Below are 24,621 nucleotides of genomic sequence, written 5' to 3'. Positions count from 1 at the left end.
AAAATGTTTTATAACCAAAACATTCAAGCCAGATGTCATAACACAAAGCTGAACGGGGTCATGGGAGTTTGATTCCAAGTCAAATCAAAGAGGATCCCAGGCAAGTGTTAATGGGTAAACGACTTAATTGATTGGTCTTCATTTAGTTAGTGTGTTTTTTTATGAGTGTCATTTCATTGCTATTAGAAGAAAATGTTGAATGCAAAGAACTGTAATAAACAACTAATTTACAACACTTGCAATATGAACATTGTGGTCGGATCAAAAGCTCAGTTTCTCTAGTTTCACTTTCTTTGGCTTTTGAAAAGGAAAAAGAAAACATAAGACAAGGCTTATAGGATATACAGAGAAGGCCCCCTTCCAAGAAAAATGTATATTTATGTTATCTTGGTATTCAAATGAATAATGTAAGTATTGATTATAACCAGAAGAGTGCCAAGAAAAAGAACAGTGTAGGAGGTAGGCAACAAAGAAGCAAGGGAGGTTGGCAGAAACAGCAGACTACAGAAGTACAAGCCAAGAAGTAAAATCATCCATACTGTAGGAGACAGCTTGCCGCCATTTTACAGGAACAGTTCACAGCAAAATGTAAATGCTGTCATCATTACCTTAACCCCTATGTAAACTACCAACATGTGACAACAACTGACAGAAGTAAATAAGCTCATTGAGTGTTAAAGTTTGCTTAACCCTTTTATCTTGCACAAGCCATTTCCAAAAATGTAAAGATCATTTTCCATATTTTTGAAATTGCAAAGCTCTGCTTACTTAAGTCCTATTGTCTTTGAAAAGAGAGCTCTATAGTTTGTCATGACATGTGAGGATTAAGTTGGTAAAACCTGTACACTCCAGATATCACAAAATAATAATGGTCAAACAGACTTTATCATTTGTGGCACAGAAAGCTGTCTGGATATACTCAACTCAAACACCTTCCAGAGCTGCCATCTTTTTTTAGAGAACTTAATTTAGTTCTCACAAGTACTTGACACCTATATGATGCACAATACTGTGATTTCAACACAACTACTTTTAGCTTTTATGACAGTTTGGATATACACTGAACAAAAATATAAACGCAACACTTTTGTTGTTGCTCCCATTTTTCATGAGATGAACTCAAAGATCTAAAACATTTTCGATATACACAAAATAACCATTTCTCTCAAATATTGTTCACAAATCTGAAAAAATCTGTGATAGTGAGCACTTCTCCTTTGCCGAGATAATCCATCCCACCTCACAGGTGTGGCATATCAAGATGCTGATTAGACAGCATGATTATTGCACAGGTGTGCCTTAGGCTGGCCACAATGAAAGGCCACTCTGAAACGTGCAGTTTTGCTTTATTAGGGTTAGGGTTAGGGTAATGTTGTGAATCGAGTGGCCCATGGTGGTGGTGGGGTTATGGTATGGGCAGGCGTATGTTATGGACGACGAACACAGGCCACTCGATTCACAACATTACCCTAACCCTAACCCTCACACCAGATACTGACTGGTTTTCGGACCCCCCAGACCCCCCCAATAAAGCAAAAATGCACGTTTCAGAGTGGCCTTTTATTGTGGCCAGCCTAAGGCACACCTGTGCAATAATCATGCTGTCTAATCAGCATCTTGATATGCCACACCTGTGAGGTGGGATGGATTATCTCGGCAAAGGAGAAGTGCTCACTATCACAGATTTTTTCAGATTTGTGAACAATATTTGAGAGAAATGGTTATTTTGTGTATATAGAAAATGTTTTAGATCTTTGAGTTCATCTCATGAAAAATGGGAGCAAAAACAAAAGTGTTGCGTTTATATTTGTGTTCAGTGTAGTTCACATATATTTTATTTACTTTACTTATTAGCCACTCTTTACATGTTATTTTTTCAGATAAACCTGAAATGTTAACTGAAAGCAATGTGTAAACCATGGATTTTGCAAGAGTTGTGTTTAAAGGTCACCTTGAACACTTTTCATATGAAGCCATGCTTTATATTAAAGGGGACCTATCATGCAAAATGCACTTTTTGATGTCTTTTATACATAAATGTGCGTCTGGTGCGTCGGGGACCTCACGCATCGTCAGAAAATAAATCTCTCTCTTCCTCCGTACCCAAATCTCTAAAAACGGGGCTACAACGTAGCTGATTCAGATTTGCGTCCGATATGACGTAATATCGGAAATGTAGGCTGGCTTTACACCCACGGCCCTATCAGAAACGTTGCTATCAGAAACAATGCCCGACTGTTTTGGACGTAATATGGTCGGTGCATGTTTACATTAGCATCGCTAACACTCAGAGCTAACCTGTACTGGAGAGCATGTGTGTGAAGAAGCAGGAAATAACAAGGAACTCACCTTGTGGTATAACCGGCAAGAGAGAAAGCCTTTGAGCTCCAAACTGTTTCAGAAATAATCCTTGATAATCCATGATATGGCGTTTCATCACGGCAGTATTTAGTTTAGACAGTAGCTGCCGGGTCCCGCATGAGCTCAGCCCCCTCCTCCTTTTTGTATCAATCTTTTGTTTTTCAAGCTTTATACCCCAAATCAGCACTTTTGAAACAGGAGGTGAGATAGAGGGATATGAGGCATTGCTAGAATGGGTTGTCTGTTTGGTATTTTGAGCAAAACACTTCATAGACATTTTTTTATATATTTGTATATATCTGAGACCTATGCTACTTCCTAAAAATAGCATGAAAGGTGCACTTTAATGTATAACGTTTTTGAAAGTTGCTCATACACACACATAACTGAAAAAGCATCTGCATCACTGTAAGTCAGCCGACTGACATGAATACTTTTAGAAATGCTGATGGTTTTCATGGAAAGCCTGGAAAAAGCATGTGCATCTTAGCAATGTGATGTGTTTCTGATAAGTTACATATTATCGCAGCAACCGTATTACACTTATGCTGTTGTATTCAAATCAAATTTTAAGTATGTTTAAAAAAAATAGAACAGCTGAAAAAAATAAGCCATCAGTCCACATAAATCAATCTCGTCCTCCGTTGTGCATCTTGTTGTTCTCCAAATGACAAAGAACCCAAACTTGAAAGAGTAAACTGAATCTTTGTTTCCTTGCCAAGTGTGAATCTGAGGCGCAATTTGTTCACATCAAAGAAGAGAAGAGAAACCCTGACTCATTCCACTGTGTTGCACATTGTTACCGTAGAAAGGGAGGAGGGGTGAAACACTCACTCCTCCTAATTGGATGTAATAGCTAGAGCGAATTTGGCCTCAGGGAGGGGGAAGCGAGAGGAGATGTTTAGAGAGGGTAGGGCTGTCCCAAATACCATTTTTCAGGCTCCGGATATTCGGTAGTAATCAGCAGCGAATATTCGGTGCGGAGAGATTTTATTTTTTTCATAACACGCTCCGAGACACCTGACAACACGCTGTTAAGCAGAAGCGCAGAAAGAGCATACTATTACGATTTATATTTATTTATTTATTTTCTCAGTACTCGCATACATTAAAACTAAATGTGTCCTCTGCGTTTAACCCAGCCGCAGTGCAGCGCCCGGGGACCAAATCTGGTTCCAAATTCCGTCTATAACGTTTTACAACCTGAAGATACAAAACACATATTTATGTTATAATAACAATGCTTTTAATAACATAGCCGTAACAGTAGGCCTAACAGTGTAATACTTGTTACCGATACAGTAAACAGTTTAAATAAAAGTTTAAATAAAAGAAAAACGAAAAATAAATGAACGAACTGTATGCCAATAATTGCCTTAGCCCCAGATGTTCCCACATTGCTCCTATTATTTTCACTATTCAGATAAAATTGAAAAACTAATATAAAAAAACAATTCGGTTGCTTGCTTTTTTTCCAACTATTTTCCAAGCAAAGTAAGTTCACGATTTTATCATGTGTAACGTTACTGTTTAAACGGCGGATAAAGCAGCTTCATCATGGCAACTTGACAACAGCTAAGCTAAGCTAGGCTAGTACTTACAGCATCCGGTGACTTTTCAGAGTTGTTGTGCCACCGTGGTAGGCCAGTTTCTTGTCACATATTTGGCACACTGCCTTCTTCTTACCGTCGTCCAATTTAAAATGATCCCACACAGCTGGAGTCTTCGGCATTTTGTGTTCAGGTGTGTGAAACGAGGTGAAGCGAGGTGAAGCGTGCCGTTTGCGTTCGTGACTGTGAGTGAACGCAATGTCAGGAGCACAGGCTGAGATTGTATATATTTCCGCATTTTAACAGTGCAATTCAAAAGTATAAATATAGTATAAGAATATGGCAATTCGCCTTTATTGATAGCATACATTTAGGACAAAATAAATAAAAAATTGAAGAAAAAAAAAAACGAATATCTGAATAATGAAATTAAAACCCGAATAGTTGGCCAACGAACGAATATTCGAATAGTCGAATATTCGGGTACAGCCCTAAGAGAGGGCTGAAAATGCTAAACATCCATGGAAGAGCAGAAAGACAGACAGTGTGGTTCTTAGCACAAACACAGCCTCAGAAACAGCACCATAAAGTTAGGGCACAAAGACGACAAAAAAATGAACATGCTGGAATGTGGACGCGAACTAAAAGGCGCCAAAGGAGAGGGTCTGAGAAAAAGGACTACATAAAACAGATGAAATGGTTGTTGATAACAGCTGGTTCTTAGGCTATGAAAGCGTTTGGGAGGACCTACAGTAGTCCAGAGAGGAGAGATCCAAGTCAGCGTGGTAGGGACATTTTGAAGATGAAAGAAATCTTTGGTGCTCCGTTGAAGTCCGTCAATTGCTGATGGCTTTAAACTCTCCCCCTCATTGAGTTTCGGGGATTTTTACAGCTAGTGGAACTGAGGCAGAATGGGCCCATATTAGTATTTAAAGCGGTCAAACCACCAGTGATTTCCTCCTTTCAAACAGATCCAAATCTAACGGCTTGGTCAGTCCAGCATTTCTCTGCTTTTGAATATCAGCAATCAGTAATTTTGATCATTACTGCTCAATCAATCTGTGCAGCTTTTTCGTTGAGATTTCCACTTTGTGTACTTTCACATGAGAATTTGAGCCGTTGACCAAGTGATGTGAACTGTCTTGACAATACGGACTGTCAAGAGACAAGAGAGTTCAAATTGTATTTAACAACAACATGTGATACTTTGATACTTCAATTTGATGTATTGCTGCAATTTCAGGACCAGAAATTGCTCTTTGGCATAGTAGTCAGTCAGATCAGTGTTGGGCAAGTTACTTTTAAAAAGTAACTAGTAATAGTTATAGTTACTGCTCTCAAAAAAGTAACTAGTTACTTTATTAGTTACTAAATTATAAAAGTAAGAAGTTACTTTACTTTAAAAATAATAACAATAAAAATACAAGTGTTTGTGTTGTTCTGTGGCACAGTAGGAGAAAAGACAACTCCCCATCATTGTAGCAATTATCATTATGAAATGTAGTGGAACAATAAAACAGAAAAGATATGCATCTTTATTGTAGCCTCAACAATCAAGTGGACAATGCTTTCTGTCCTGCACACAGTTTACATTTGACCGTAATATTTTTGGCGTCCTTTATCCCCACAAATTGTGGTTATATCTCCAAGTTGTAAATGCGCTGCTGCTCTCGCTGATACTTGCATCTGCCATAGTGTGGGTGTGTGCTGGTGGTGGGCGTTGCCGTGTATGTGTGAGTGTTAGCAAGTGTTTGTGTGTCTGTGTATTTTCCCCATAAGGCAAGACCCGCCCAACTCTGACCCTGAAATGTTACCCCGCGATAACCAATCATCACTCCTTTCTGGTCACTTTCACTTTTCCATGGTATTGTGAGAGGACATCATTTTATTCGCATGTAAGTTACATCCGCAGGGAGATTCGGTTCAGTTGGATCACATAATGTAACGCAGTAACGCACCCATTTAAATCACAGTAACTATAACGGCGTTACTGAATGGGAATAGGTAACTACAGTAGTAACGTTATTAGTTACCGCAAACGGTAGTTGCGTTACAGTAACGCGTTAGTTTGTAACACGTTAGTCCCAACACTGGTCATGATACACTTATTTGTCTTCGCTTTGGGCAGAGCCAAGCAAGCAGACTCCCTCCGTTTCCAGTCTTTTTGCTAAGCTTTGCTAAATGACTGCCGGCAGTATTAACCAAAATGTCAAACTATTTGTTCAACTTATTTCCAGATAGATATACAGACTGCAAGTACTGACAATGTCATTGATCTTCCGGTACCATCTTGGTTGCCTTTATGCAAAGTAAAGGCAAAATGTATGAAAGGATCCTTTGTTTAAACTCCAATACCTCTCCCTACAATGCATAATATGATATAAGGTCTGGGAAAGCCTAAACCAAAACCTACAGCGGCTGTGGTCCAGGCTCCGCAGCCATAATAAGCATAGAGTGGTTAAGATTTGGTCACTGTGAGGTAACAGGCTTCAACCAACATAATCATCATCTCAAAGGCTTGCACACACAAACACTTCTCTTTGGAGTCCTTGTCTCAAAAACAACTTATGTTGCCACAAAAGCCTCCAACCATAGCACTCAAAGGACTGGAGATCTTTCTTCCCCAGCCAGAGGTATCCTACCCTCTAAGGTCTGGCTAAACCCAAACCACTTCCTCTGAAAAATGCTTTTAATCGTTTGAGACCACCTCCGCTGCTCCTCTGACTTCATACTGGGACTAAACCACATTTACTTTTCAAACAGTCTGTGCTGAGATATATTCCCACAGGGGTTCTAAATTCCAGATAAGACCATCAAGTGTGTGGTGTGGTTAAGACCTAAACTGTGCTCAGAGAAAAATTAAATAACTGAGCAGTTTGAAGGGAGGGTTAAATGCAAATAAACAATCAGAAATTCCCAGCAAGCTTGTTTCTTTAGTGTAAAGTCTCCTTTCTTGTTAGGAGTAAGCCTGTCCCCCATTCTGCCCTCTATTGCTCTCATTACTGCATCCTGCCTCAGCAATCTCTAAGCCCTGCAGAGGTGCACAGAGGGCTTTCATCTGAGGGGAAGATCGATACCCCTCCTCATCATGGGCCAGGGGCAGCGAGGATGCACTCAGCACTGTGTCGAGAGGGTTCCCCGGATTTTGTCGCAACCTGGGACCGAGGACTGAGGGTTTATCAGGTGAAACCATCACATGTGTACAGTATGAACCATGAAGTCACTATGGAATAGAAATGTGCTTCGGTTCCAAAACTATAGGGATATTTTAAAAGCAAGGGCTTTACGATCTTAACGGACATAAGGTAAATACAAGGGATATTATGCCAGGCTGCCGTTATAAATCACTCTAAAAACACAATCAAATGCAGTAGCACCAGCTTATATAAGTGTTGCAGAGTTAATACTTAACTACCTGCTAATATAACCCCTTTTTATGAATGCCTAAAAGTAGTAAAAACAAATTATTTGGTAACGTTTGGTTATCAAACTAGACGGGGCAAAGCGCAAAAGTCCCAACCCAGCAGTTATGGCACAAAACACTGTATCTACATTTGTGGTTACCTATGTCTTTAGACCAAAAGAGTAGTTTATTTGTATGATCCTCATAATAAGATATATAATTAGAACACCTCAAACCTTTGACCAAAAACTGATATATTTCACATTTTAAAATATAAATTAAAAAGTACAAGACAATGAAGGAAAGTTGTAAGCATAAACATGCCTTTGGATTATCTCAATTACATTTATCTTTAAATACTTATGTTATCTTTAATGAAACATCCTATTGTAGCAAAAAGTAATTAGCCAATACAAATGAGTCTTTTGTTAATCAAAGACTGGCAGAGAAACATAAAATTCAAGGCCTTATGATGGATTATATCAATTAACATAACTTATAAGCGTCATATCTTAGCACATAAATATTTCACAATATTCTTTTCAATAATGCCATTGCATGAAGAGAGTAATGGGTCCTTGGAAATGCGCCGACATTCGATTTGAAATGGTTACGGTGATCAGATCATTTTGTCGTATTTAAACAGAACAGGGATGTGTTTAATTTAGAGAATAAGCAGTATTGCATTGTAGTGTTATGCCACTACATACATGTCCTTGCAAGTGTCTCTTAAAACCGACTGTCTATAGTAGCGTGTACTATAATAGTTCTTGTACCCTGCAAATAAAATTGTGCGATGAGTTTCTGGTTAAGAAAACACCTAATTGAACCGTACAGCAGAGACAGACTCAGTACGACTGACCCCTCCTTACTGCCAACATCCACTGGACAGCTGAGCTGGTGCCTGAGTTTTGAAACATGGCGCTGTGCGTGTCTCTGCCCCCACCCCCTCGCTTCTCTGCACGCTCATTACAGATGTCCTAGTTTGCTCGTGAGCCAGGAGAGCCTTGCTAGCCTCATTACAAACTTAGAAAACCTCCCATCTTTTGTACCCTTTTTTCCATACAGGATCTCCCACACTCATGTTTGTATCCCATAAGTGGAATAAAAAGGTTCATCAAACATGTATAAAGTAGTGGAGCGAACATCTAATCTGAATTTTTGCAGTAACGTGCTGAACGGGAAGGTGTCTGCAATGGAGAGCGCTTGTGCAGATTAACAGGCAAGGAGAGAAAAAGATGGGTGAGGGGAAAAAGCCTTTTGCTTGAAAACTGTGTCACTAATTCAGAGGATTAATGCATATTCAACAGCACAGGAAGGCATTTCCGTGACACTGTTCATTAAATGTTTACCTCATTAGCACTCTTGTTGTTTTGAAGGGAAATTATGCCACACAAATACTCTGACGGAGCAACTCGGATTCAAAATTCACAAAGGATCCACTGGCAAATTAAAATGTTTTGTCTTTTCGCGTGTGTATGTAAGAGACAGAGAGACAAAGAATAATACTTTTGATAAAGCCAGGACAACCATTCAATTTAATATAGTTTCCATAATATCATTTATAATAAACATTTTTGGGAAATATGGTTATTCGCTTGACCAGTTTTAGACATGAGAGTGGAACCAAGCTTCTGATCAGCCTCTCCTACATGAAGCTAAAGCCATGTGCCACTTAGCATAGCTTATAGCATGAAGATTGGACACAAAGGGAAACAACTATCAGGGCTATCTTCTAAAAAAAATATTTAAAAAAATGTGCTTCCCAGCATCCAGCTCACTAATTGTCACGTTAAAAGTCATCCTAAATGTCAACCAAATAATATAACCTAAATATACATCATCACACACCACAGCTGCCATCTAAATTCATTTCAGGTACAGTGGTTTTCGAAAGAGCTGTTATGGTCACCTTTACAGCAAACGCTGGCCTACTCTTTCTCTCCGACTGAAGCAGAGAGAAGGCAGGTTAAGGTCAAGCTAGCTATTCAAACTGTGAAGAAATAAAACAAAGAAAGCTGCATTCGATGTTGCTTATTACAATAAATGCATGTTTGAAGTACAAGATGAAGTATTAACAAAATATCTTTCAATCCTTGTTCCATTCATACTTAACACTCACTGGCCTAAGCTGTGCATTGTGTGTGCTGAAGAGGGCAGGCCCTGACAAATTGAATTTCTTCATCCCCCTTTCTCCTTGGTCAGTGAATTGGATGTAGCAGGAACAACTTCTGTGTTGAGCAGGACAAGACTCAGCGTACAGTGGCTTTACGATGATGAACAGTCACGGTTGATTGTTGGACATCAAAATGTTAAAAGCAATTTTTCAGTGATTAGTTTACGTCTCCTTCAATCAACACTCAGTCCCGTTCAGTTGTGTAAGCAAAACGGAGCAGAAGACGGCTAATCAAATATCACCGGCTGTACACACACCATAGAAAGGAGTAACTAACAGAACAGCATACTCAAACACTGGCCTCAGGCGCAAATAGACCGGCGTGCCTTTACAAAATGAGCATGTACCACAATCAAACAATTCAATACAAATCCAATACACAGCGAGCGCAGGGCGAAACCTATGGAGTATTTGTATGCATACCATCATGGCCAATCTTTGCCCAGCTGCAGCAGCTGCATTATAATCGTGGTTTGATGTGCTATAATTATAACTTGCGAGGGTTTGCGAGAGAGGCAGACAAACGGAGAGATGGAGATAGAGAAGATTTCTCCTCATTGCTTTGAACCTGGTTAAAAATACACTCTGTGATTTAGAAATGTTAACCACTAATTGAACTTGTCAGAAACGTCACAGGTTCAACACTAAACACAGGAAAAGATCTAGAAGCACGTTGTTCACGTACTTCAGTAGGACTGTGCCTGCATCTGCAGTGCAGCAACCACCTGGAACAGCATTGGCAGGCTACAAAGATCATACTGCTATATATTTCATACCTCGAACACTGGTGAATAATACAGAGACCACACTGTCGAACAAGCTGGCTCAGAAGCAAAGACAATGCTCAACATGGTGAAGGATGTCAGAGGAATTAACTTGGAAACCAAAGGAAATGGGAGCAATACTTTTTATAAATAAACATTTAAATTCATTGATAATTAAACCTAAACAGGACTGATGTTCTTTGAAAAATTAGGTAGTTTGTTTCAAGTTAAGTAAATATCATTGAATGTCAATCCAAAGAAGGATATAGTTAAACATATTTTCCTTTCTATGTATTGTCTTTGCTTCATCTTTCCTTTCAATGTTTATGCAGAGGAGTAGTGACAAATCCAATGGTGTGCCTATTTATCGCAAAACTGTGAAGTCACAAATACTCTATAAGATATCTATTGATTCGGCTCGATTTAACCCATCATTTAAAAACACTGAACTACATCATAATTAATGAATTACTGAAATGTGTCAAATAAACCTCAGGCTCCTGATGATGACTTTGATGACACACGTTCAGAGTATTTCTGTCTTATCACCAGCGTGTCTGCTTTACCCTTGGCCTGTCCATGGAAAAACACAAATCCAACCAATCATAGTAGTGTTAAATGATTGATGAAAATGTGTACCAAAAGACAGTATCATCTCTAATATATAATAATAATATATATTCCGAATGAATGCAACATTAGTTTACCTGGTGTCCCTGTAAATACATCAAATGACATGACCTGGTATAAACTCCTCCTATTGTTTGATTTGTCTTCATTACGCTAAAGTCAAAAGAGGGTTAAACCAAGCTTACACTTTTTGTCTGTAAGCCATTTGCCACTCCTTGTCTTTCTGAGCTCATCTCAGTGACTAACGGCCCGTCCACACTACAGCTTCCACAGCTTCAAAAACGGTTTCCAACGCGTCTGCCCATTCACTTTGAATGGGGTGACGTCACTTTTCGCCGAACTGCATTGTGGGAAGCAGTGCGGAGCTTTCCTGGCGTTTCAGGCTGCAAAAGTTGAGCAATGTTCAACTTTTGAAGCTTCTGAAGCTTTCGGTGGAAGCGTCAGCCAATCAAATCATATGCCAGTACAAGCTCTAGCCAATCAAACCGCTGCTTGTGTGTCAGGGGCGGGAGATTCATGTGATTGGTTGTTGGTCGAGCTTCAGACACGCCCAGCTCCAAGCTTTTTTTGAAGCTGTAGTGTGGACGGGCCGTAAGAGCTGCCTTGTTGCTGGATGTTGCTGCCTCAGACATGTTTCAATTTATTTGGACTTCTGTTGGCCCATGATTGCCCCTGAAAAGATTTTGGAGGAGAAAGCAATCCAATCATCAGTTCCATACCTGTAGCAATTACCAAAATGGTGCAACTTGTTGCAACCCTTTCACTCTTTTGTAAGTGACAATGAATGGCAGTTTTCTAATGGGCTTTACTTTGAAGTTTGAAGGTGAGTGGTTGCTGTTCATTGAACTTCACAATAAAAGGCACTTTACCATCTCAGCTCTCAGCTCCACCCCACCTGGTACACACACACCGAGTGACATCTAAAAACATCTGCTGAAGATATTTCCCTGTTTTCAAAAAGACAGTTTGTTTCTCAATGGCAGGCATTTCATTCATCCCCTCAAATAACCTTCCTAAAAAACTGGGCAGAAGTGCAGGGTGGTTTGTTCATATTTGAGTTGAAGAACATATCCCTTTTAACAATACATTTTAACAGTTAGACTCCTTTGTTGTTCTAAATCACTCACATATTCCCTTTGTTGGCATCTAGCACAGTTTAGTGTAAAAACGGAATGGCTGACATGATAAATAAAGGGATATTGTTTTTGTTTTTCGGCAAATGAGTGAAGTATAGATGCACATCCATGCTGTGCTTGAAAGCCAGAATTGCTGCTTAGACTTTGTGTGATGACATTTCTGGGTTACTTCTCCCAGCTTCAAGCATACACACCCACACACACTCACACATCATCCTCAGTACAGGTATGGACATAATCTAATATATAATATGATATAAGTTAAAATGCTGTAAACTTGAGAGGAAATATCTGAGAATGAGATGAGATGCACAAACAAATACTAAAAAAAGTAGGGAGACATTCATTTGAAAATTATGTCAATGCTTTAAGGATTGTATGTTATTTTTGTTTCACTTTAATTTACAAGATATAATCAGAACAATTGAAGGATGGATAGAAAAGACAATAGTAATAGATTTGTCACCTGGCACAATAAAGTGTGAGACTTTAGCTTCTGGGACATTCATTGTGACATCGGGTCATAACGTATAAAAGTATGCTTCTGGATTAAGAATAAGCCCATATCTCCTCAGGGCATGTTGGAAGTAAAGACTTAAGCCACCTCCATATCTGATCTCAACAAAGTAGATTGAGTTGAGTGTGCCTATCAGAGATACTATATCTGACCAAAGCTAAGCTCATTATTACTTTAACTCCTCAATCTTAAATTGACTTAGGCAAGCTTAACTTCAGACTTCAGCAATTCAAGTGTGCTTGTTCAATAAATGTGGGCACAAATATCACAACTTTGTGTTCAATGAAAAAACTTACCAACACAATATTTTCCCATTGCAAATAGGGCTGCACGATTTTGGGAAAAAAAATCGAATTGCGATTTTTCTGACAAATATTGCGATTCGAATTGCGATATTTATTTTTAAGCGACCCAACGGAAGTTTATTGTAAAATGCGGCCATAACTCCGGCTAGGAAGGTCGCATCAACATACTCCCGTCTCTAGCACCCCCGCAGCCCGAGCTACGAGTGAAAGAACTAAACTTACATGAAACTTCTGTTGGGTTGCTTTAAAGTCAAGCTTCAGTTAAAGATTCACCCTGTAATAGATGTAGAACATGTGATGGAGCATTACTAACCTGACTCAGATGCTTTGTTTCACCAAACCATCTAAAGCTCCATTGGAAGGCATTTGGAAAGGGCAGGCACTTTCAAAAGCACTTGGCAGGTGATTGGATCAATCTGTCTATCACCTTCTATCATGGGCCACTTCTGATTGATTAACAATGGCTGGTACATGTGGAGCACAGCACTTCTGATTGATGTGGAGGACTGACACACAAGAAGAAAAAAAAAATTGTAAAAAAAAAAAAGAAGTTAAAAAAAATCGCAGGCTTTGCGATTTGATAATCGCATCATCTCGAATCGCGATTTCGATTTAGAATCGATTAATCGTTCAGCCCTAATTGCAAACTGAGCATTCCAATGGATGGCCTACAGACAACTGAAAGTAGTTTACAGACACAATATCAGGAGACAGACTTGGAGAGTCACACACACACACACACACACACACACACACACACACACACACACACACACACACACACACACACACACACACACACACACACACACACACACACACACACACACACACACACACACTTTAGCAATATCTTCATGTGTTTAAAGGCAGGTGTTTGAAAAACTAAATAAGTTAAAAAGCCAAAGAGATTACATTATACGGTAATTATATTCCTAAATTTTCCCACACCACTCCGCTCCTCCGCTCCCTTCATTGGCTTCCGATAACTGCTAGAATTCACTTCAAGACACTGGTACTTGCGTACCATGCTGCGAATGGATCTCGCCCTTCCTACATCCAGGACATGGTTAAACCGTACACCCCAGCGTGTGCTCTACGCTCTGCATAAGCCAAACGACTCGCTGCACCCTCGCTGCGAAGGGGACCCAAGTTCCCATCAGCAAAAACACGTGGGTTTGCTATCCTGGCTCCAAAATGGTGGAATGAGCTCCCCATTGACATCAGGACAGCAGAAAGCTTACACACCTTCCGGCGCAGACTGAAAACTCATCTCTTTCGACTCCACTTTGAGCGATAGAATTACTAACAAAGAACTGCTAACAGAGCACTTATATACTAATAAAGGACTGGCTTATCTAAAGCCAGTTGAGTAGCACTTGAAATACTTGGCTCTATGAAACCTGATGTACTTATATGATTCTGTTTTCTTCAAGGTTGTGTCTTCCTGGTCGAATGTACTTATTGTAAGTCGCTAAATGCAATGTAATGTAATGTATATGGCCTTATTGTTGTTGCAGCCTGCAAGCTTCCACTTAAAATGCTTTTGTTTGACGTAAACATATCTATTTATTTAATACTAATGTAGCTAAATGATATTGAAAATACAGTGCAGTTGAAATGTAGCCTGTTTTGCATTTGCAAATAAACAGGCAGGCAGACAGAGGGGGGAGGGAGGATGGATTAAAAGCAACTATACTGTGTATGTTAACATGTACAGAGCATTATGACATGTTTAGTTTCCCATTCAAGAAAAAGGGAGAGAATCGGGATAAGGAAAGCATCTTAGGAACACGGCCAATATAAAGTTAGCTTGACTGTAGGGCTGGAAGGTCAACGATTAATCGATTTTAAATCGAAATTGCGATTTAAAAAAAAAATGTCAACATTCTTTTTTTTTTGTTCTTGTGTGTCAGTCATCCACACCAATCAGAAGTGCTGTGCTCCACATGTACCAGCCATTGTTAACCAATCAGAAGTGGCCCATGATAGAAGGTGATAGACAGATTGATCCAATCACCTGCCAAGTATTTTTGAAAGCGCCTGCCCTTTCCAAATGGCTTCCAATGGAGCTTTCCTAGATGGTTTGGTGAAACAAAGCATCTGAGTCAGGTTAGTAATGCTCCATCACATGTTTTACATCTATTACAGGGTGAATCTTTAACTGAAGCTTGACTTTAAAGCAACCCAACGGAAGTTTCATGTAAGTTTAGTTCTTTCACTCGTAGCTCGGGGTGCTAGAGACGGGAGCATGTTGATGCGACCTTCCTAGCCGGAGATATGGCCGCATTTTACAATAAACTTCCGTTGGGTCGCTTAAAAACAAATATCGCAAATCAAATCGCAATATTTGTCAGAAAAATCGCAATACGATTTTTTCCCAAAATCGTGCAGCCCTATTTGACTGTATTTCTCAGATGAAGGGCTTACAATTATGATTGATGATCATGATGATGGCAGGCTACTGTGTGGATGGTAGTGAAGTCTTTTACCTCAAAGGTTTTAGAAAAAAATAAGCTTCATTACAATCTAGCTTAATGCAAATCATTGCTACTTTATAGGCATTATTAAGGCATTGCAGTGTTGACACTTTAATTGAATGCGAACCCATGTTTGTTTGTATGTGAACTCATTAAGTTCAAATCAGTAGATTACTCTGGCCTCTTTATTAAGCCATAGCACACAACTGTATATGTTTATATTGCATATGAAAATAAGTGAGAATTAGCTGCGACCCACGGCAGCCATTTCCCGGGGTGCAGTCAGAAGCTTATATGTGAACATTACATTAAAGAGAGTAAAGTAAAAGTGTTCACACTGGAACAGTATAGTCATTAAACCACTGTTCTGCCACACATCACCTTCCACTAACAGCTTCTGTGCAGCATTGTTGAAAAGTGTGCTGTACTCTATGATATTAAACCTGTAACCGTTATATGTTCCATGATGAATAAGATTTGTCAAAACAACAATTTAAGGCCAGCTGTACCATACAATTACATTATCTACTTCAGGCTAGATGTGTTCTGTCTGGATAGCTTTTGATGGCTTTTCTTTGTGGTGAGTCAGGAAAGTAGTGAGCCTCAGCAAACTCACAAACAATCCCATACAATATGTTATAGTTCATTTAAAAAAGACATCATATAACTTCATTATCTGCAATGTTTTTGACACACACAAGCGCACACTGTGAGCCTGCACTGTGGGCCAGCTTGTGACTCCAAAACTTGAGTAATTAATCTCGACCCAGTGGGATTACTTAAAACCAGCATGTGGTCCTTTGAATGCTCAAACTTCGAGAGGAAAAGTGAAGTAGACTCAACATGAAATGACACTACAAACGAAAAACTCTTATAATCTCTTTACTGTTCCAGAGAGCCTTTTTTTTCCTGGCGCAGTCACGGCCTGGATTCGACACTGGCATTATTAGTATGCTAAAATGATCACTGCTTATGCCAGCCTTCATAATGTTACATGCTGCTTTTGGTAATTTCTAGACCTTTAACATTTCTGGGAACATTTACAATCAATGTTTCCAGAGTTTTGTGAATAGACACAGGCAATACCTAGTGTGAAAAAAGGCTAACTTAACTGCAGATCAGGCTTTGATTATCGGTACGTCCACACAGCAGCTTCAGAAGAATCTTCCACCGCTTCCAACGCTTCTCTGCCCATTGACTTTGAATGGGGATGACGTTACTTTGCCTCGCTTTTCGCCGAACTGCATTGTGGGGGAGCGAAGCGAAGATTTCCAGGATGTCCAGGATCTCCAGGATTCAAAAGTTGAGCAATGTTCAACTTTTTAAGCTGAGCTGGAAGCGCCAGCCAATCAAACACGTTTATGCAAATCTGACAGTAGAAGCGCTAGCCAATCAAACCGCGTGTAAGCAGGGAGAACCAGACCGCAGTTCATTTCCTCATATTCCAAACGAGAAATTACAAAAGCAAATCACCCGGTTCTTTACGACCAGAACTATTAACGGGATACAAACCGGAGGAACCAGGCATGGAGGGAGGTGGCAGAGACAGTGGGTGAAACTGGTAGGTTTTCGCCTGTTTGGGGAGTTTATATATATATATATATTGCTCGCATAAAATCCCCGGGGTTTTTTGCTTTGTATGTCGGGGGCGGGAGATTCATGTGATTGGTTGTTGGTCGCATTGCTCGCAAAAAATCCCCAAGCTGTCAGACACGCCCAGCTCCAAGATTTTCAAGATTTTTGAAAAGCTGCTGTGTGGACGTACCGTATATCTTATTTAGTTTTCAATGTCTGACAAAATGAAGAGTTATTAAGCCTCAATTCACCTAGAAAATCTAAAATTGGCCCAAAACCACAGTACCTCGTCTACACCAGTATTTGAGCTAAGTTAGATCATCATGATTAGTCACACAAAACGATCAAGTAGTTTCTGTCTGAAAGATTATACAAGTATGTAATGACTCAAAAAACGTATTTTACCTTTGTGCTGCCCATTCTTATCTCAGGACCATGTTCTTAGTGTGTGTCCTTGAAACCTCTGTAACTGTCTCTCTCATACCCTCCCAATAAGTCAAGTAAAAAAATGTAGGCAGGACAAGACAGCAAAGACAAATAGAATCAAAATCCATTAAAATGTCGACATGGGAGACAAATTAACTCTCCTTTGACTATTAATGGGATTAAAGAACGTCTGCAGTGACAATTAATAACCCAATCATGTCCCGTCAACATGAAAAAAACCACTAAGTCAGAAGCCATTGTTAAAACATTAAAGCCATTGTTGTTTTATGTTTCATGTGGAACCTATATGCTGCAGGTCTCCCTTGAAAAAGAGATCTATGATCTCAATGGGACCAATCTGGTTAAATAAAGGTTTGAAATGAAATGAAATGAAAACAGCAACAGGAGGAGGCTTTGTGGAAAGATTGATTCCCATGTTGTGATATCCCATGTGTAATTTCCTTGTGTGTAGGTTGTCTTCCAATGAGTTGCTTTCAGTCCTTTGCTTATCGTGTCTGCTGATCTGACAGAGGTCTGACCTCTCTCGACTGATTGAAGACTGTGCCATTTAAAACCGTGAAGGGCATTTTTGCAAGGCATTGTTGTTAAAGTCACCTGTACATCTACCATAACCTTCAGTGGCTAGTAAATGTAATGAATGTTTAGATAGACTTTTATATTCTGCATGCATTTCGGGAAAGCATTTCCATTAGTATTCTCATCATAGCAAAAGCCCTTTGTTTCTGCACAGTGGAAAGCAGACATAAAAGTGTTTAATTGAAAGGGGACGAAGAAGAAGAAGAAGAAGAAGAAGAAGAAGAAGAAGAAGAAGAAGAAGAAGAAGAAGAAGAAGAAGAAGAAGAAGAAGAATAAGAAGAAGAAGAAGAAGAAGAAGAAGAAGAAGAAGAAGAAGAAGAAGAAGAAGAAGAAGAAGAAGAAGAAGAAGAAGTATCCCCTCATAAATATGGTGAGGTATATGGCACACATAAGCAGATCATGTGGGCTGTGAGGTCTGTCCCCTACTGTAGGCAGGGCTGGAAAGAGCAAATAGAGCGAAATGAGGCATGGCTAAAATGCATGATCTGTTTGGTATTTTGAAAAAAAACTTCACAGACATGTTTTATATAGGTATGGCCCTACAATATATTGTTCAAATATAGCATGATAGGTCCACGTTAAAGTAAACCAAGCACAATTCAAAAACTAACTGAATTGTTTAATTCATTAAATATCCTAAGGGTTAGAAATATATTTATAAAATGCATTTTTCAGGACTTATATTCTTGATTAAATGTTTGATCTAAAAGAAAAATGTGAAATGTCGCAAAGATAGAATATAAAACTGTGTACTTAGATTGATGAAAAAGCAGTCAATTATCACATTTGAGAAGCTTTCACCAGCAAATGTTTGGGAAATGTGTTAAGTATGACACATATGATGAATATATTATGATATTATTATGATTTGGTTGAACAGATCAGACAATGGGTGTGATCTATAAAAGAAAAACACCTTCAGCAAATGCAAAACTGATTCGTAATGTAACAGTGAGAGAAATCTATCTCATTTTCTGTTGTTTGATCATTCATCAGCTAATTGCTTCAGCTCTTGCCAATACTGTACTGCTGCAGCCATTTGTTTACATATCTGAGGTCATATATCTGCAGCGATCAATATATTATATAATGTATTGATCGCTGATAATAATAATAATAATAATAATAATAATTATAGCCCAGTGTGCATGGAAAATGTAAATTAGTTAGTTTACATATCGAATTTGCAGTTGGTTCTTTTGTTCATCCAAATGTACAATATGTCATTAATGCTATAGCACAAATTATAAAGTGTCGAAAATGTGCAGTTTGTTAGCAGGACAAGAAACTAAAGATCCAATCTAAACCCATTTATTCTAGAAATCACAACGTTTCGACATCAGTGCTTTGTGTTTGACCAACTGAACAATTAAACTCATTCAATTGTGTTTAGCGAGTTCAATCTTTGAGCGAAATGAACAGTGACCAACAATATTAACACTAATCATGATTCCCCAATAGCATGCAGTCCCATTACCCCCTCCAGATGGCTGTCCATTTGCCTAAAAGACTATACTTGTGCAGCCATTATAACAAGACTGAGACTCAAATTAAGATGCATAAAATGCATTAATACAGGCACAAAAGCATCTTAGAGAGCCCAGTGGTGCAGTCATGTGCTTTGTTCAGGCGGACAGGCTGAATCCCAAACAATGTGTGAGAGTCAGCACCAGTAACCAACCAGAGGAAGTGATGTATTGCACACTGACTTGGAACAATGCAGCCTGTTTTACCTGAAGGCGAATGTTTCTACCCCATCAATTTGTTTCAGTGGACAGAGGCACCCTGTGACATTCTCAATAGATTGTGTGTTAGCAGCTGTTGCTGAAGACACCTGCTACTTTTCAGCAACGAGGCACGGCAAAGAGCTTCTGCCAATAAATCTAATCATCACTATATGCATTATTTATGATGGGGATTTCAATGCTGTTGGACCTTTTGATTCCTGTGTGTCCAGTCTATCTCTCTTTCGGTTTGAATAAGAACAATTGTGCTGCTAAAATAGCTGCCAACGTGATAAGGATAGTTATAAGGATGCTCAAAAACAGATCAAAATATATGTTAGCACCCTACATATAACCCCATCTTCTCCTAAAAACAGCTGTACTCAGTTAAGAAACAGATGGAGAAAAATCCCTTTATAATACAACAAATTTAACCAGGATATGATTACTTGAGGGACAAGTGCAGGGTGTATTTTTAACTCACTGAGCCTTAAAACAAGTCGACCCACGGCACCAAAGCTCTCTGTTTTACCTCGGCTTTCATTATGCCAGCCTAGCGGGGAGTATAATATCTTCTAGCAGCTGATTCTGAGTTGACACTGCGATGCTTAAGGAGCCTTAGAAACTCTGCTTAAGGCACACTCCTGGTGGGGAGACTGAGGTCTGTCTGACATGCATGTGACTCCTGAGGCGAGCATGTGGCTAAATGAATAGAGACAGGACGGATGGCATGACCTACTTCCATAAGGGCTACACTGATTTCTTTACACTAATCCCACAGGTAGTGTTATGCACTGTTCATGGGAAGTATACACATCTTAAATATTCCTATCACCAGAAACCAGAAGGGCGAAGGAGGAGGGATGGGAATAGTTTGAATGCTGATCAGTGGGCAAGGTGAATATAAGCCTTTAACAATAATGTCGCTGTGCTTTGAGCCACCTGACAGTTTTGTCAAAACTCTACATTAGACTTAATAATGCACAACTGACCTTCTCCTGATGTCATCCTAGTCAAGTGGTGCCATGATGTAACGAACATCGGAGGCTCTCCTATATCTCCTCTAAGTGATAGCGTCTGTCTAAAGCCCACATTGGAGGAATCTTTCCATTTATCTTTTCTTATTACTTCAGTTGGAAAAGTGACGTCCTTTCTATCTTAACCAACCCGGGCTAAGTCAGGATGCACAGCTTCTTTTTATTATCCTCTGGAAGCATCACGGAGGAGCGAGGAAAACAGTTGAAGATTATCACTGTGAGGGCGCATTAAATACAGGAGCGGTGCACATTTCTGATTACAATGTGCGCCTGCTGTAAGAACTGATGTCGTCCCTATCACGGAGAAAAACGTTAGAATAAAATAAAAATCCACCATATGTTTCATGTACTCAAACAAGTGTTGCTTAAACGTAAAGTAGGCTATAACAAATTAGCAACAATTTTGCACAGAATACACGCGATAGTGGTCTGTTGCCAAACCGTGCTGACAGGCTGCTTGCATTCCGCAAACAACACATTACACCACACTATCCGTGGGTTTCCTCATTTAAATACTAATTTCACATAGTCACTTTTGATATTTGAAGATGTTTTAATCGCTGGTGGACAGTTTGATGTACTCACACACTAGAGCTATCCTTGTAAAATATGTTTGACAACGACAATGTCACTTTTCCACTCACCGTTCACATGCTGCGGGACAGCGGTGCCCAAACACAGGGCGATGGCGAGGAGAAGCGGTCCCATCCTCTCGCAATAGACAGGTCTGACTTCCAAGGTTACGCAGGTGTGGTAAATACAACAGCAACAGCCAAAAGTTCTCCCTCCTTCGCTCTCGCTGGGCTGTGGGTTTGCCCTGGGAGCTGTTGCTCGCTATGTCATCTCAGGTAAAGTCCTCCTCTGTGTTAAAGTCGGCAGAGAGACCACCTGGATTTGTTTTCGTGCAGGAACAAGTGGAGGGTGTCCGCCGGGTCCCCCTGTGCTGCTGCCTCCCCGCTCCTACCGCAGTGGTGCGATGTCGAGAGCGGCGTGTGCGCTCAGTGCTGCCGGACAACTGCTGTCAAGCCTGCACGAGCTTCGTATATCCGGTTTTCCGCCAGGCTACCAAAATAAAAGCAGGAAATAAATCAATTAATGTTTGAAATATACTGCTTTGGCTTCCCAATAATGCCGATATGTGGTTTAAATCAAATAATATCAAAATGTATTTAAAGCCCAGATATCCCAATATTACAAAACACGTTTGTCTCAGCTTTACACATTAACAAACATAGGCTAGAGATTACAGTGTAAAATATAATTAAAATGACTAGAAAAGTATAACAGACAAGACGTTTAACTGCATGTATTGCAATAAAGGATATTCATTATTTGTGCGCAGTCGTGTTTCAGTAGATAGCCTATGTTTAATGAATATCTTTTTTGGAAAATACTGCTATTTATAAAGCTTTATGGTGAGCAATCTTTTTTTGTAAATACTGCCACTTATAAAGCCATCTGGCGAGGACTAAATAGTTATTTCATTTTTTGAAGTTTAGCTTTTGTTTGAAGGTACAAACACCTAACTTCCTGTCTAGTCGGTGGATTTTGACGCAGCTTCAAGGACAGTCCGTTTGTCTCACCGGAGGATGTGCGCTTCACGGTCCGTCACGGTAAACCGACTGGGGCGCTGTCTCGCTGATGGAGATCTCTTCCTGCTCCCTCCCCTACTGAAGAGCACTTCCAAAAAGTATTCCGGGGTTTGGACTTTAAATTGTGTATAATCAGCCTCCTTTGCCTTTCCTTGAACCTCTTCCTCTCCACTGCATGACTTTCCTTTCAAGCCTGAGGAAGTTGGATAGCTTTTTCAAGTACCTCCTCTCTGGAAATCATCAGTAGCCGATGTTGAACATGTATTACCATCCAAAATATTAAATTGGGCCTTTCTGTAATGCAAATTCATTACGTTTTAGGTCACATTAGGACAGCTGTCAGTATAACATTGAGTTCCTTATCACATTATTACATTGTCTGTTGTGATGGTTACTGAAACAGATAGTGTCAAAACTTCAACATGCTTTTAATAACTCTGTGAAAGACAGCGGCACCGATGTAGTCATGGTCTACACTTTACCGTTCAGTTAAAAGGTCAATTCAGCATCTCATCTGATAATCTCACTGAAAGGTTAAAACTAATAACCAGCTTTGTGTTTCATCCATCCATCCATTCATTCAGGTACCATTGACAAGGCACTGATGAAACTACAATGTCAACTGCTGTAGATACAGTGGGGCAAAAAAGTATTTAGTCAGCCACCAATTGTGCAAGTTCTCCCACTTAAAAAGATGAGAGAGGCCTGTAATTTTCATCCCAGGTACACTTCAACTATGAGAGACAGAATGGGGGGAAAGGATCCAGGAAATCACATTGTAGGATTTTTAATGAATTAATTGGTAAATTCCTCTGTAAAATAAGTATTTGGTCACCTACAAACAAACAAGATGTCTGGCTCTCACAGACCTGTAACTTCTTCTTTAAGAGCCTCCTCTGTCCTCCACTCGTTAACTGTATTAATGGCACTTGTTTGATCTCGTTATCAGTATAAAATACACCTGTCCACAACCTCAAACAGTCACACTCCAAACTCCACTATGGCCAAGACCAAAGAGCTGTCAAAGGACACCAGAAACAAAATGGTAGACCTGCACCAGGCTGGGAAGACTGAATCTGCAATAGGTAAGCAGCTTGGTGTAAAGAAATCAACTGTGGGAGCAATTATTAGAAAATGGAAGACATACAAGACCACTGATAATCTCCCTCGATCTGGGGCTCCACGCAAGATCTCACCACGTGGAGTCAAAATGATCACAAGAACGGTGAGCAAAAATCCCAGAACCACACGGGGGGACCTAGTTAATGACCTGCAGAGAGCTGGGACCAAAGTAACAAAGGCTACCATCAGCAACACACTACGCCGCCAGGGACTCAAATCCTGCAGTGCCAGACGTGCCCCCCTGCTTAAGCCAGTACATGTCCAGGCCCGTCTGAAGTTTGCTAGAGAGCATTTAGATGATCCAGAAGAGGATTGGGAGAATGTCATATGGTCAGATGAAACCAAAATAGAACTTTTTGGTCAAAACTCAACTAGACGTGTTAGGAGGAGAAAGAATGCTGAGTTTCATCCAAAGAACACCATACCTACTGTGAAACATGTGTGTGGAAACATCATGCTTTGGGGCTGTTTTTCTGCAAAGGGACCAGGACGACTGATCCGTGTAAAGGAAAGAATGAAAGGGGCCATGTATCGTGAGATTTTGAGTGACAACCTCCTTCCATCAGCAAGGGCATTGAAGATGAAACGTGGCTGGGTCTTTCAGCATGACAATGATCCCAAACACACCACCCGGGCAACGAAGGAGTGACTTCGTAAGAAACATTTCAAGGTCCTGGAGTGGCCTAGCCAGTCTCCAGATCTCAACCCCATAGAAAATCTTTGGAGGGAGTTGAAAGTCTGTGTTGCCCAGCGACAGCCCCAAAACATCACTGCTCTAGAGGAGATCTGCATGGAGGAATGGGCCAAAAATACCAGCAACAGTGTGTGAAAACCTTGTGAAGACTTACAGAAAACGTTTGACCTCTGTCATTGCCAACAAAGGGTATATAACAAAGTATTGAGATGAACTTTTGTTATTGACCAAATACTTATTTTCCACCATAATTTGCAAATAAATTCTTTAAAAATCAGACAATGTGATTTTCTGGATTTTTTTCTCATTTTGTCTCTCATAGTTGAAGTGTACCTAGGATGAACATTACAGGCCTCTCTCATCTTTTTAAGTGGGAGAACTTGCACAATTGGTGGCTGACTAAATACTTTTTTGCCCCACTGTATCTCACCGAGCTGTGGCATTTCCTAAATTAGAGTGTTTAGCACACTGGTGGCACCACACTGATTCATGTGCCTTGTTATTTCTGCCACTGATTGGATTCTGATGAAAC

General features: G+C 39.9%; 1 protein-coding gene across 2 annotated transcripts in view; it reads right to left on the bottom strand.

Annotated features, from left to right (window-relative positions):
- Window positions 1–21,691, bottom strand: part of edil3a (EGF-like repeats and discoidin I-like domains 3a) — a 136,153-nt gene extending 114,462 nt beyond the window's left edge. For both annotated transcript variants that reach the window (XM_034091213.1, XM_034091214.1), the window contains exon 1: window positions 21,326–21,691. In XM_034091213.1, coding sequence (XP_033947104.1) covers window positions 21,326–21,389 — 64 coding nt within the window. In that variant the 5' untranslated portion in view covers window positions 21,390–21,691. The remainder of the gene's footprint in view (window positions 1–21,325) is intronic.
- Between the last annotated feature and the right edge of the window lie 2,930 nt (window positions 21,692–24,621).

Source organism: Pseudochaenichthys georgianus, chromosome 9, assembly GCF_902827115.2.
Source record: "Pseudochaenichthys georgianus chromosome 9, fPseGeo1.2, whole genome shotgun sequence".
NCBI classification, from domain to species: domain Eukaryota; kingdom Metazoa; phylum Chordata; class Actinopteri; order Perciformes; family Channichthyidae; genus Pseudochaenichthys; species Pseudochaenichthys georgianus.
Note: the sequence above shows the minus strand (reverse complement) of the source record. Positions and strands in the feature narration are given on the sequence as shown.